This window comes from Rhodnius prolixus, unplaced genomic scaffold, assembly GCF_049639745.1.
Source record: "Rhodnius prolixus isolate KJV_2025 unplaced genomic scaffold, Rpr scaffold_11, whole genome shotgun sequence".
In the NCBI taxonomy this organism is placed as follows: domain Eukaryota; kingdom Metazoa; phylum Arthropoda; class Insecta; order Hemiptera; family Reduviidae; genus Rhodnius; species Rhodnius prolixus.
The window spans coordinates 6936677-6951539 of record NW_027411625.1 but is presented as its reverse complement, the minus strand read 5'-3'; the positions used below and the strand labels follow the sequence as shown (position 1 = coordinate 6951539).

At 34.1% G+C, this 14863-nt stretch overlaps 2 protein-coding genes across 4 annotated transcripts; one reads left to right on the top strand and one right to left on the bottom strand.

Moving 5' to 3' along the window:
* Positions 1-264: 264 nt before the first annotated feature.
* Positions 265-4281, bottom strand: LOC141459393 (NADH-quinone oxidoreductase subunit B 2-like). Of its 2 annotated transcripts, XR_012461465.1 has the most exons (8): positions 4155-4281; positions 3927-4056; positions 3723-3818; positions 3542-3645; positions 2984-3175; positions 2188-2429; positions 1160-1283; positions 265-454 (listed from the first exon to the last, which is right to left on the bottom strand). XR_012461465.1 is itself a non-coding variant. In XM_074138435.1 (7 exons), the coding sequence occupies exons 2-7, from the start codon at positions 3946-3948 to the stop codon at positions 357-359; spliced, it is 636 nt and encodes a 211-aa protein (XP_073994536.1). In that variant the 5' UTR covers positions 3949-4056; positions 4155-4269; the 3' UTR covers positions 265-356. The 2 variants fall into 2 exon arrangements, 1 of the variants encoding a protein (XP_073994536.1); XM_074138435.1 differs by lacking the exon at positions 2188-2429 and having other exon boundaries at positions 4155-4269.
* A 1462-nt stretch (positions 4282-5743) lies between these two features.
* Cpsf100 (cleavage and polyadenylation specificity factor subunit 2) lies at positions 5744-14854 on the top strand. Of its 2 annotated transcripts, none has more exons than XM_074138431.1 (16): positions 5744-5878; positions 5980-6181; positions 7835-7994; positions 8634-8739; positions 8855-9100; positions 9692-9879; positions 10520-10642; positions 10807-10907; positions 11030-11179; positions 11336-11533; positions 12119-12219; positions 12341-12615; positions 12892-13054; positions 13753-13802; positions 13955-14092; positions 14387-14854. In XM_074138431.1, the coding sequence occupies exons 2-16, from the start codon at positions 6033-6035 to the stop codon at positions 14477-14479; spliced, it is 2241 nt and encodes a 746-aa protein (XP_073994532.1). In that variant the 5' UTR covers positions 5744-5878; positions 5980-6032; the 3' UTR covers positions 14480-14854. The 2 variants fall into 2 exon arrangements, with proteins under 2 accessions (XP_073994532.1, XP_073994530.1); XM_074138429.1 differs by having other exon boundaries at positions 5755-5896.
* The last annotated feature ends 9 nt before the right edge of the window (positions 14855-14863 follow it).

The following is a 14863-nucleotide window of genomic DNA, read 5'->3' as shown; positions in this document are numbered from 1 at the left end:
CACAGAGTTACTGTGTTGGGAAAAAAAAAGTGTTTTTATATTTATTATTCTAAATACCCTACATTGAGACAGCCATAATTTGAATGGCAATTATTTCAATCGCTTCAAATTTATAAAATTAATTTTGTATCTTGAAAGCAACAAACCACAAGTATTTACATTAATTTTGGGGTTCTTTAATACGGTTAATTTCTGGCACTAACAGAGAGGTATTATGAAGGAAACATACCGCAAGGTAAAAGTAAGTTATTATTAATAAAAAAGTTAAAATTATTAATTTATTTAATTTTACAATTCTTACACAATTATCTAATTGGCAAAACAATAACAAAAAATACGGGGGAGGAGTTGCTAAATTACTTTCTATACCACATTTGGAAGGTGTTCATTCTCTTGATTTTCTTCTGAAGCTGCAGCACGCCGTATAGCAGAGCTTCAGCTGTGGGGGGACAACCTGCAAAAGTGAAATAGGGGTTATCAAAAAATGCACGTTGAAATAAAGAAATACAATATGGAAATTTAAGTAATCGCGCCACTTTGCGTTCAACTTCTGCTTTCTGATATTAAGGTTCGTTAGGAATTACTGGTACAGAGACCTCCCTTAGAGGCCCTTCTGTGACTTCCGCTCCTACATATACTGATTTATCACTTCAGAATCAAGATTGACAATTACGGCGAAGAATTTTAATAACCTGACCTGGGCGAGAGCAGAAATTAGATCGTGGCCTAAACTGATGCCACAAGAACCTACGGTAGTGTCAGGCGTTTATATTAAAGATGCCAGGGTCGGCTCGGCCATTTCTGCTGGAAGCAGTCTGTCGGGCAGAAATTTCGCGCCATCTTCTCCGACTAGTCAGGCCGTTTTAGTCAGAAACCAAGGAACAAAATAGCAAAGACTAAGCGAAATGTACAGAAAGTTAAGAGAAGGCCAATAGGCTAACAAAGGGGAGACTGAGGATATCCTCCGGCCTCAAACCTTTATACGGCATTTCGTATATTCGGCTTCACCTACCTCGAACGAAAATTAAGCTAAGGAATGTTACATCCAAAGAAACAGGGTAGGAAATTGCAGAGTAAAAACTGTCAAGAGTACCATATGAGCGATTTCACAAACTTGGTGTATAAAATAAAGTTAAGAATGTAGAGTTGAATTTATTACCAGGAACATATATGTCAACGGGAATTATGCGGTCGCATCCTCTTACTACAGAGTAGGAGTAGTGGTAGTATCCACCTCCATTGGCACAGCTGCCCATTGAAATTACCCATCGGGGTTCAGGCATCTAAAATTTTAAGCAAATAAGTTAAACAGCAACAACAATTATCTATATTTTATACATGTTAACTTCAATACTCTTTAGACTTTTTTTACTTTGTTATAATGCTGGCTGCCTTAAAGTTCTACAATCGTCTCATATTTATGAAACTGAATTTATAACAGATAAAGATTAGAGCCCCCTCTAGTACGAAAAAAAGTAAAGAAACAATGTCTAAAAAAGAAATGAATATTTCAAGTTAAACTTTTATTACTTTTTTACAGTCATAAATTTCAAAGATTCCGGACCAGAGCATTACTGCTTTCTTGCTGCGTAGTGGGTAATCTTTTACGTTAGTGATTCAAATTAAGAGTTGCAATTTGAGTTACAGTTAAGAGTTTGGTGGAAAGGGAAAATTATTCTTACTTAGTCCCCACCTCATCTACCTTGCGGGGTAGAGGCCTAAAGGAAGCAATCCCTAAAATTATACTAGGGGACTGTAGGCCACTCCCCCACATCTCCGAAATAATTCAGATTAAAGTTATTCTTAAGTTTATTATTATACTATTTGTGTGACAGACAAGCTCGACGCTGAAAGGCATAAGAGCGAAGACAAAGAAGAAGAAGAAGATGTGTGACAAACAATTATTGCATTCATTAATAACGAAAATTTAACGACTACTTTAGTGAGATCTTCGAGTAAGAAGGAAACTTGATAGAAAATTTACATGTCATTTCCAAAACCGTTTTCCACGCATTTTGTTATAAAATATAAAAAATTCAAGATTTTTCCGCTGAACTAAAATGTTCTTGATACGAGGTGTAACACAATTTATGTTTATGAAATCACATATGTTCACAAATTTAACTTTTTTTAAAGTATTATTTTGAGGAGATTGTTAGAAGTTTAACTGTAAACATTGTACTGTACTGTAAACATCTTTCAGGTGTTCCGCCGCCATGTTCTTCTCTCCAAATAAGGGGCACCAGATAAGTGAATGATAGATTCCCAGTAGGTGTAGATGCTTTGGCAAGCAATGTGGCCGGGTGCAAGCCTGAAGGAATGGCAACCCTCCTGGGCAGGTTTGAAAGGACTACCATGTTTGTTTTTTGCCCTAAGTGGCTCCCATCTTTTTTCTGTACCCGCCTTAAGGTGCTTCTTTTTTCCCTGTTCTGTGAGTTATTGAAACAGAATTAAAATAAGTTTTAAAGAAGCAAAAATGGATAAAAACTAATAAGATTTTTTTTTTACTTAATTTTGAATCATTTACGTAAATTGTGGGAGAATTCCATCGAAATATTACTGACTGTTATTGATTAAAGAAATCATTATGTTGTATAGCTAGAAAAAATAGTTATGAAACCTCAGAAGTATTACTAGCTACGCTCTCAAGTCTGCTGACATGAGAGTGACGTTACTTAGCTGCGCCCAGAAGTTTCATAATTAGTATTTTCAGACTTATATTTTGTTAAAGAAAGGACTGTACTAGAAGTTTCGAAAGTCATAGATGCTTAGTTGTACCGTGCGTTATAATTGCTGAAAGAGAAAGTCCTGTGCGTTGCACCCAAGAATCTTTTGATAAATAATAAAGAAATATTAAAAACTGAAGAAGGCGGCGACAATGCATTATTTGAAGGAGAAGAGTTAATATCAGGTATCAATATAGTAAAATTGCTGCTGAATGAAATAAAAAAACTATTTTGTCAGTATTAGCCATCTAATTTACCTGATCGTATATTTTCCTCAAAGCCGGCGCCATTTTATTTGTAAGAGTACCAGCAACTATGATGACATCGGCTTGGCGAGGGGATGCTCGAAATACCACACCATACCTGTCCATATCATATCTTGGAGCAGCTATGTGCATCATTTCAACAGCGCAACAAGCAAGACCAAATGTCAGCGGCCAAATTGAGCCCTGATTAGCAAATAAAAATTATAACAAACACAACTTGTTTAAATAAAAAAAAAACGCATTTAGCGAAAGTATGCTGGACCTTTCGAAGTGGAAAGTTTATTTATCACAACCCTTCACCAAATATCACGAGCTACTAATCCAGATCCTCAGGTTAACACTAATTAGGGTAGAGTCCATCTCAAATTATTGAAAATTTGACCTAGTACGGGAAAAAATCTTCCCTCTCAGATATTTTAATATTCTCTGTTTACCACTGAACGGTTTTTGTATTTAGCCTGAGTTTATCACTGTTAAGATTACTCACTCAAAATCATCCAAAAGAAAACCACTCTAATCGAGTAATAAACACTTTGTTCAACTACTTACCTTCCTACCCCAATTAATCAAATCATCTAGCCTTGCGAGAGCTATTTCTGCTAAGTTACCATCTGGTTGAAAAGGAGAGTATGGCTTCTTTTGCAATTTATTATCTGAAATAATAAAATTGCGGCAGATCATAATTTTTAAGATAACTTTATAGTTTATTAAGAAAGAATTTTCTTATAACCTGCTGCTTTCTCTACAGAGGTGGTCGCGCCTGAAGTCTGAACAACATTAGCTGACAAAATTTGAGGGCAATTTAATTTTAAAGCTTGCCGAGAAACTGAAAGAAAGGAAAGAAACTTTGTACTATCAAGTAAAGAAATATACATAAAATCTGGGGGACTATAAACAACTATTGTGTAAAATTTGTAAATGTAAAGTTACAAACCATTCAAAATCCTGGGAATCATATTCTCTTGACGGATAACCCTACACCAAAACAAACCTTACCTGGGATAGAACCCAGCTGGTTTAAAATACCTTCAGTTCGGTCCACCTACCAAATACACTTTGCAGAACTGCAAAAAGAAAATAAGAATTTCTTTATTTAATATAGATTTCACTTTAAGAAAATTTTATGATGGTAAGGAATTTGAAATTCAACAAATAAAATAACCTTCAATAGATAAAATTAGAAATTCCGTTGTTGCTTGAATAGCTTGGCGAAAAACCAATGAGTGTATAGTAATGTGCCACAAAACTACAGTGCATTGGCTACAATTATTATACAACGCAGCCCAGAGCAAAACTAAAATGTTGAGCCCCCCACTATAAATACATTATTTTCTCTTTTCTAGTTTATTGAAAGGATAAATTTGACACAAAATTAAATCTAATTTTTGTGAATATTCTTGATTTGATTCACCTAAGAAAATGCCTCATCAATAAAGTTCCGTTATTATTCCGCGGAGCTTACATTTCGTCAAATCATACATAAATTTCAACCCTTAACAGGTGCAAGGCTGAGAAATTAAGTACCGGCTGCATTCTGAATTTAGCTCTGGGCTGATTTCCAGTTACCATTTCCAGCCGCAACTGAACCGTTCCTATCCTTGAACTATTTCTTTCTTCTTTACGCCTGCCAAACTTTAATCCTTCTGTGCGGCAAAAGCTTATCTTACTGTTGGGCACACTCTAAATCTTGTTCAGCAATCTTTTCAGATCAGTTTTTTCGTAAAGCTCAATTCCACAGCGTTAGAAGATGTCAACAATTTTGGTTTCATCTCTTAAGCAGATACCGGCACCTAAAGAGCCTCCTGAACGTAAGATAATTGTTTGGCGTTACTTTCTGAATTGCGGCATAAGAGGATAAAAGCCACAATATTTTAATCTAGTCGCTAGTGTACTAACAGCTGCATAAATAAAAACTTCCGTGAGCAGACACACGACTTCCTATAATCTCGACTTACTATCAAAGTTCCTTTAAACTTGAAGTATTAGAAAATATTTAGTTGCTTTCAGTATTGTAGAGTCTCTTCAATATAAAAATATATATTTGCAGAATCATGACTTTTCAGCTCTTCCGAACTCCACATAGCATCAGTTTTTGACAATGAAATACCGTTAATAAACCACTTTCAAAGGAAGAACCCATTGATGATCTATTGATTGACAAATACAACTATTTGATCTTAGCAAACGCAAAGACTAACTCTACTTCATCATCACACATATTCCCATGTACACCCTCATATTCATATGTAATAAAAAATTAACGATGGAGGCCTTGGTCCTTTTAACGGCCATAGAAGAAAAAGAAAAAATAAATAAATTTATATTTCAGTAGACAGTAAGCCACAGTGAGTTGTTCGTTTAATCTTCGAGTTGTTGATAGTTGTTGACATGATTGAAACTTGAAAAGACTATTGTTGGTTACCATGAGCACTTCTAGAACTTTTTTAATACCATAAAATGGGAAGAAGGCATAAAAATTTAGAATAGCAAGAACTTTTTCTAAAGATTGATCCCCTCCATTAAAAAAAATACGATTTTCCAGCCAGTTGGGAAAATGCCAACATTCTCAATAGAAAGAATGCCAACTGAAGTGAAAACATTTTCCACATTACGCAGTTTATCAATTTAAAATAACATATGAAACGTTTTAAATGTTTTTTTTTTCTTGTGATAATTTTGATATGTTTAAATCGATACTTACCCAAGTGTTATACCAGGATTCCCCTTCTGCTTGGTTAATACAATCAAATTCTTTTTTTGGAAGTGGCAATATTGCAACCTACCTCTTCATTGCCGGGAGTTTTATTATGTAAACAAGCGCGCAACATTTACCGTGCAGATCTGGTTGCATTGTTCCTCAGTTTTTGTGTAGATATAATCATAGTGGTAGGAACGTTGTTAAAAGTAATTAATAAAACAATTATATATGATTTTAACAGCTCCAAAGGTTCAACAATAATTGAGAATTTTGTTTTATTTGTTCTAAGTATTTGGCCATGTAACTTTGCCAGTTTGAGAATTAATAGTTGCTTCTCTCAAGATGACGTCTATTGTGAAGTTACATGCCCTATCCGGCGCTATGGACGAGTCACCTCCTTGCTACCTGTTACAGATTGATGACTTTAGATTTTTATTAGACTGTGGATGGGATGAGAATTTCAACGAGGACTACATAAAAGAATTGAAGCGGTATGTTTATTCAGTTATATATACGTTCTTGGTTGTTGGATTGTTTTATTATAAGCAATCTTTGGTATTACTATTTTAAAACCGAATCCTTCATGAGGTATTTTAGACCAATCAACTCTAAATCAACCCTACGTAACCCTAATATATCTACATATATATTGAGCGAGGAAATTTTTTCAGGTAATAAGTTTTGAAAACCCTTACTTCTTCTTCTCTTGGCTGATCATGTTTTCTATTTTTCTTCAAATTCAGTGAATCTTCTTTTATTTATTATTAACGCTCATGAACTATATATGGGCTAGCCTTTAACTATAGGCTAACCTTGTATTCCTTAATAATAGGGTCATCAGCTGCGATATAAAAGCATCGTCACTAAGAAAAGGGCCTCGTCAGTGATAGGCTTGTTATTTCTTTTGTTCAGTAGAGTGAACTAGTCGCTACACCTGGTAGGAACTTGAATGGGAAACCATGTTTGTCTGCATATCTGAAACAGGTATCGGCCTGATGTTCGCTGTCCAGACAGATGTATGCTTTGTTCTTAAACCTACCAGACTATGGTAAAACAAAATGACCTTGTTACCCAAGAAATAACCTTGTTATTTTTAATCCTTTCGTGTAACCTTCCGGAAAACCTTAAGAAGTTCTTCAGGGCCGACAATGGATAGATTATTTGATATACGCAAGCAGTAATGATCCGTTAGGAGCCTTATCGGCAAGAGGCAATTCAACCAATAATCCATTCACCCATATTTGATTTATGCTCTTACTTAAAAAAAAATCTGAATTATTTGAACCAAGGGAAAATCCGGTAAGTGGTTTTGATAGATGGCAGTGATAGCGCTTCTTGAGTCAGTGGGATAAAAAAAAAAATCTATCGTACTTCTTAATGAAATTAAAAGCTTACTTTGTAGTCTATAACTCCGCAGAGAAGACATTCACAATACCTGAAAGATTTGTGATCTCCAGGTTTGTGGCAAGAAAACGTTTTGAACCCTATGACTGTATTTCCACCTCAAATCTGAGGGAAATGTTGCATTCGGAAAGCAAAGTTGCGCAAAGAAAATGAAACACAGTTTCTTTGCTTTCTTCGAAGTAGATCTTCCAGTGAGAAACATATTGTTTAAATGTAAAAGCTTGTGGTAAAAAGTGATTGCTAAACACTATTCATACTTAACATTCTCAGCGATTTATTTAATGTTCAGACAGTGCTGGAATCCAACCCACTTTTTGTGGGTGTAATGACGAGGCGAACTATAAGAGAACGATACAACATTAAATATTTTTATTGTTGTGTTGTTGACAAGTTGGTTTGGTAAGGATATGTTTTCCAATTCTTATTCACGAATTTTCTTATCACGTGATAATTGTTAATACCATCTCTGCATCCAAGAAGAAAAGAATTCGTCACTCTTTGGCTAAAAATCAACCATCTTATTTCCAAAGCCTGTCTTGGGTACTAATGGCCAGAGACTGAGTGAACGTGTTATGCTGGGGAATCATCTGGGTCTGAAAATCCAACAAGAAGTAACATGTCGTCCTCTTTTTCTTCAGTAATGCGGGACAATATTACTGCTAATTTTGCTTTATGATTACATTTTTGTTTAATATTTACCAAGGTTAATTGAATTATATTTCTGTACGTTACTGTTACAGACATGTTAATCAGATTGATGCCGTTCTGCTCACTTATCCTGACCATACTCATCTTGGCGCTCTGCCTTATTTAGTGGGCAAATGCGGTCTCAGTTGCCCCGTGTATGCCACTATTCCTGTTTACAAAATGGGTCAAATGTTCATGTATGATCTTTACCAGGTATTTTCTTATAAATCTCTATTCTTTAATATACATATATTTTGATGTGAAGTTATAAAATAAATGAAGGGAACTTCAGAGTGCTGGACAACAACCGTTCACAGACGTCAAATTATATCATTTGAGTTAATTTCAGTTGAAAACTTTTTTTAAATATAGAAATTTTCAAATTGTCCGAAAAGTAAACAGTTTCGGTGCTTGGATTTGTAAGCCGGAAATTGTAAGATTTTTTTTCAATTCTGACCTGTTTCGAATTTACCATCATGAACATTCCGTGCCAGAATGTGGTTTATCGAAGATCAGACTCGAACTTGATAAACAGTATGAAAGTGGTTAAGAATCCGAATCGCGCCTGTTTAAAGAAAAACTACTTTTTTTTACGCCAACCGTTGGCATTTTAACTTATTAGTTTCGCGAAAAACCCAATGTAGGTGAACTTTATTGAAGCAAGAATCTAATTTTGCAGAATGCTCACGGATTTTCTTTTATTAATTACTTCCATTTACAAGTGTTTTGTTTTATTCATTCTTAACATGGGTTTAAGTAATCCTTCTTAAATATGAAATTATACAATTATACTCCAGTTTCACTGAATATTCGTTATTACTCTGTACTTCCTGATTATCTCTGTATTTTCAGTCCCGCTACAACATGCAGGAATTTACAATTTTTGATTTAGACGATGTCGATGCTGCTTTCGACAAAGTTGTACAACTGAAGTACAACCAGACTGTTTCGATGAGAGGTATTTGTTTTATAAATTATTTCTTCAAACTTTTAAATTAAAACTATCTTTATTTTCAATTATCTTTTTAAAAAAGTAATATACGATTTTAAATTGTATTTATTTTTTATTGAAGGAAAGGTTTACGGGTTGAGTATTGTGCCGATGCCTGCTGGCCACATGATCGGTGGTACCATGTGGAAGATCATGAAAGCAGGAGAAGAAGATATAATTTACGCGGTAGACTTTAACCATAAAAAAGAAAGACATTTAAATGGCTGTGATCTAGATAAACTGCAACGCCCATCTCTTCTTATAACAGACGCATTCAATGCCACTTACCAGCAAGCCAGGCGCAGAGCTAGAGATGAAAAATTAATGAGTAAGTATCAGCCACTATTCCAACAATTAAAGGCTTAATCCAAAGTGAACTCAGCCGTAAACTCTCTTATCCTGCCTAGATGATTTTGTTGCTATCAGGCGATTATGTTTTTTTTTTATCGAATCGGTATACAGTCTGTTGGCGATGTCTTGGAAGTTCTATGAGTTCATTATCTTCTGCCTTATATATGTAAATTCGTTCGGAGTTATTTATGTAGAAGGCTTCCAAGATGTTCAGAAGGATCAGCAAGTGAAGAAAATAAGTTTCCTTGGAAAATCTTTTAAACGAAATTGACGTATATGAGTATAATGGTGGTATTAAAATATTAAAGAAAATTATTAAAGCTATTTTCTGTAAAATTGCAAGAAAGTACTGACTAGTTTTGTTATATGAATTAAAAATTATACATGACTCAATTTTACCAACATTCGTTCCCTTTAAAGTTTTTTGGTCCTTGAGGAAACTTAAAATGTACATTTTAAATAAAAACTAATCTTGAATATCTAACATGTTCGCAGTACTTTCTCTTAAACACAAAAAGTGAAGTAATAAAAAAAAGAAAAGTTTATCAATTATCTAATTGTGTTGCAGCGAATATCTTGCAGACTCTGAGCAACAATGGCAATGTACTGTTAGCGGTGGATACAGCTGGCAGAGTATTGGAATTAGCACATATGTTAGACCAGCTCTGGAGGAATAAAAATTCTGGATTGCAGACCCATCCTCTTTGTTTATTAAATAACGTCAGCTACAATGTGGTTGAATTCGCCAAATCTCAGGTTCTAGAGAATGTATTTTTTATCTATTTTATAATTTATTGCTGTTTGTCTGCGTGGACGGACTTCGCCCTTCTACCCAAATGCCGAAGGGCAGTATAATATACGTACAATAAGATAATCCCAACCAATGGAAGTGAATCTTGGGGTCCTCTAGAGTTTAATTCTAAAGTCAAAAGATTTCAATCGAGAGATCGAAACGAGTTCCTTTCAGCAAAAGGTGTGTAGAATAAGCACCATTACAAAGAAATGATTTCATTGATGCTAGACTCTGTCAGTGTGCCTGGGAGATGGCCATGAAACGTCCTACATTTCTTTTCGGAATTTCACCGCATTTGGCATTGCTTACAACACCCGAAGTTCTTCAACAAGGCTGTTCGCGATTAGCAACATTTACTAAAATCCAAAAGGCAGGCACAGCATCAGTGATCGGTAGAAAGACGCCTAATTTAGTTAACATATCCTTAGGTGTTAAAATCCTCTTGCACATTTACATCCAGATTAGAAGAAAAATACTTAATAGGAGACCGTTATTATTCTTTAGTCTTTACTCTTTAGTTTAAATGCGCACAATTTGGAGTAGTAGTTCCTAATTTACAAAATAAGAATTACAGCGTTACATTGTTTTGCTTTGCTTATGTAGATTGAATGGATGAGCGACAAATTGATGAAGTCTTTCGAGGCTGTGAGAAATAATCCTTTTCAATTTAAACACATAAGATTGTGTCATAGCGTAGCGGAGGTTAATAAGATTGCTGCTGCTAAGGTAATCTTTATTAAAGTTTTTTAGTATATGTTTGAAAGATTTTAGAGTTACATCATCTACTTGAAGTTGTTAGTCTGATAGTGATTTAATTGTTCAAGTTGATCACAAAAAAATTGTATTCATAAAGTTCAAACTAAATCTACTTGTCAATTTTATCTTTTTAGGTAGTGTTGGCGAGTATGCCAGATCTTGAATGTGGATTTGCACGTGATCTGTGCCTTCAGTGGATTACCAACTCAAATAACAGTATCATCCTTACTGCAAGGTAATAGTTGATAATCTACCTGTAGCGAAATAATAATAAAATCAGTAAATGTTGCAGCTCTTTAAATTTGGACAATTCCATGTAAATGTTTACGTGCAAAATACGTACGGTGTATTTTCCAGGTGTTGTCCTGGCACTCTAGCCAGGACTTTAATCGATAGAGCTCCAAGTGACAGGACAAAATTGCGTGTGATGGTCATGTCGAGAGTGAAGCTGGAAGGTGAAGAATTAGCCGAGTATCAGAAGATCCACCAGAAGGATATTGTTCCCAAGTACGTTAAAACTGTGAATACATCAGTTACTCAACCCTTTTAAGTATTTTCACATTTATAAACAAATATTTAATGTATTCATTTCTACAATCCCTCTTAATTGTTTTATTTTTAAACTAAATACTTAGTGAATTTGAGATACCTAAATTGCTTTAGTGGTGACAAAGAAAGTTCCGAATCAGAAGACGATGTACAGTTGCTTAGTGTTGTCAGAGGAACCCACGATTTAGTGGTCAAATCGGAAAGAAAATCAACAGCCAAACGATCAAAAAGTAAGAGTGCTAGGAAATCATATCCAATGTTTCCGTGTGTGGATCAGAAAATCAAAGTTGATGAATACGGTGAAGTAATAAGGTGAATTGAACATACAAGTTTATATGTTTCTTTTTTGTTTGTAATATACATTAACCAGCTGCTTCAGTTTAGTTAAGACAACATTCAAATGATTTTAAATGGCTTCTTGCTCTAGTTACCAGCGGTAGTGTTAGGTCGCACGCTTTTAATTGGGAAAGGACAGCACTTTCCTTTTGTAGGACCGTGTCACCTACAAATTATATCCTGGGTGTTTAGCTAAATTGTCAATTTTTAGACAGTTTTGAAAGGTATTCATTCCCTTCTATTTTTTTTATTGCATTATTTCAATTTTTTTTTGTTTTCACTGTTGGTAACTATTTGGGTATTAGCTCCCAGGAACATGCCAGAGTTCGGTTTATGTGATTACAGTTTAACCGAGTCAGTTCGTAAGTCACTGGACTGGTGCCTTAATTACTTTTCAAGAGCCTTAAAAGTTCTAGGTTGCCAAAATATTTCGTAACTTCTTTAGTTATTATAAAATGTCGTTAAATTATTAGAAATATAAGTCTCAACTGTGTTTTTTTAGAATAAGATCCTCAAGTATTCATAAAAATGCATTTTAAGTAAATAATTTTGTGATTTTAGGGTTGAAGATTATAAAACTGTAGATGTATTATCAAGTATGAGCGCCTGCAATGCGCTGGGCAATTATTCAGATAAATCGCAAAAAACTAAAGATGAAGAAGGTTAGTTCATACAATTTTAACTTATAACATTGTACATCACCGGGCAATGAGTTGTAAGAAGCTCCTAGAGAGAGAAAATAATAATAATTTGTTATAATAACTTGTTTCTGTTCACAAATAGATAACTTCGAAGCACCCACTAAATGTGTCTCGTACGAAAGTGAGTTTGTCGTTAACGCACAAGTGCAATACATAGACTTTGAAGGTCGTTCTGATGGTGAATCTGTACAAAAATTAATTACCAGTCTTAGACCTCGTAGAGTAATTTTAGTTAGAGGGCCTAAAGAGAATACCGAGGCTTTATGTAAACATATACAACAGTGGACGGATGCAAAAGTATACAAACCAAACAAAGGAGACATAATAGATGTTACTACGGAATCTCATATTTATCAGGTACGTTTCTCACAGATTTATTTTTGTGCATGGCTTCAGCCGTTCTGAGGATTGCCGCTTGGCATCCTTTCAGTCACCAGAGGGAATGAAAAGAGGACTTGTGAGATTTAAAATTATCCCCTTCCTGACTAAATTTTGTTTAGTAATTATGTCATGAATTTATATTAATTCAATATAATTATATTGAATTATTGATCATATTATATTGAATATTTATTATATTGAATTATATAATTCGATTATATAATTGTCATAGTATAAATTTATTTTTTTAAGATTCGCTTGACAGATGCATTAGTATCTTCATTAAATTTACAAAAAGGACGCGGCGCAGAATTAGCGTGGGTAGACTCAGTTGCATCAGTACGTACTAAGTCCAAGGATACCCAGCTAATGGAGATGGATGTTGATATACCTGATGAAAAGACACCTGAAGCAGGTTATTTTATTTCAACTTTTGCCATTTCTTAGTTTTTAAGCCCTTAATAAATGACGAAAGTAGTACCAGTATTGCAATACCCAGACGATAAGAAGTGATTGCTTATAAAAAGTCTTTTTTCTGCTCGAGTAATAGAGGACCTGATGCAGAACGTCTACTGATTGCACTTGTGTAGCTTTGTAATGTCTATTTTAGAGCTCATTCATAAATTAAGATGCGTTTGGCCGCGACTAAATAATCGGCACGAATTATGAATAGCTATTGAATATGAAATTATATCATGATCCTTAACCACTGAAGACGGCAATGAATTTTAGAGTGTGACTCTCCAAGGATTTCTGTACTTTGTAAGAAACTCACTTCCTTCGGCAAAATTATCTGCTCGGTCCAGATGTTCTCCATTATGAACCATTCCATTAGAAAAAAATTCTTATACCTATTAACTCTCATCATCAAACCGAAAATTAATTCAATTGAAAACGTACTCAAAATTGTAAAAATTATTTGAGCGATCAAGGACAATTTCCAACTTGTTTTTAATTTTCATCGAAAGATTATTAAAAAGAGTTATTAATATTAACAAACCTTTTGGTGAGTTTGCTTACCTTTCAGCGATTGACATTTTTACGAAAAAACAAAGTTAGTTGTGTTTTTGTTCATGATTTCATGTATATATAAGTAGATTTTATTCCTTTCAGAGTCTGTGGTAGATGATTTACTGACATTAGAGCCAGTGCCTTTATCTCAGGTATAAAAATTATTTATAAAAATAAAAATTTTAATTAACGTCTACCGTATGGCTTGAATTGTACGTTTCATATAAATATCTCAACTATTTTAATTTTTATATATTACTTTAGCACTCAAAGTTATTAATAATTTATTATAACAAAATTCTAGGTGAACCCGCATGATTCGGTGTTCGTCAACGAACTGAGATTATCAGAACTAAAACAGTTACTGACGAAGAATGGAATAGATTCAGAATTCGCAGGCGGTGTTCTTTGGTGCTGCAATCGGACCATAGCTATTCGTAGGGTACGTTTTAAAGGTCATAACAAATAAATGCTATAGGAAGGTTTTTATGAACAAGAAAAAAAAAAAAAAAAAGAGAAAAGGTTTCCCTAAAAGGTTACTCATTGCAGTTAAATGGAATACAAGTTTCATCTCCCCACCGTTTTCGTTTTTGAACGTTGTGTATTTTGGGAAATTCAAATTTTTTTTTCAATGTAAAGATAGCAATTCAACGAGAGATTAATGTGAATTTCAGATTGTTTTTTTAATGGACTTTTTTGAATTTAAGTCTCATCAGTTCAATGTTGTGTGTTGCAGCAAGAAGGAAAGCGCGTGGCCATCGAAGGCTGGATATCAGAAAACTACTACAAAGTCAGGTCCATCCTGTATGGCCAGTATGCCATTCTATGAATACCACTGCCTTTCAACATCAAAATTTGGCCAAAGAAATAATTTTAATTTTGTTTAATGAATCTGCTGAGAGCTTCTAATATTAAAAAAAAAAATCAGTATTTTAATAAGGTTTTACTGAAACAATGAACTTCTGTTTTAAGGCTATGTGATTCAGCTGATGCCAAAATAATATTTCGCTAATGACCTCTGTTATTGATGGTCACAAATAAATATTAAAAAAATAATGAATGTCAAGAAAACAAAAAATGAAACAAAGTTTTGTTTTTTTTTTTAACAAAAAATCGTTCGATTATGTTTAACTCGTTAATGAATATATCGTTTTGTAAAGGGATCAATACAAATACAAGAATTTCTATTTTTTCTAGCATAAATTCTGTGGTT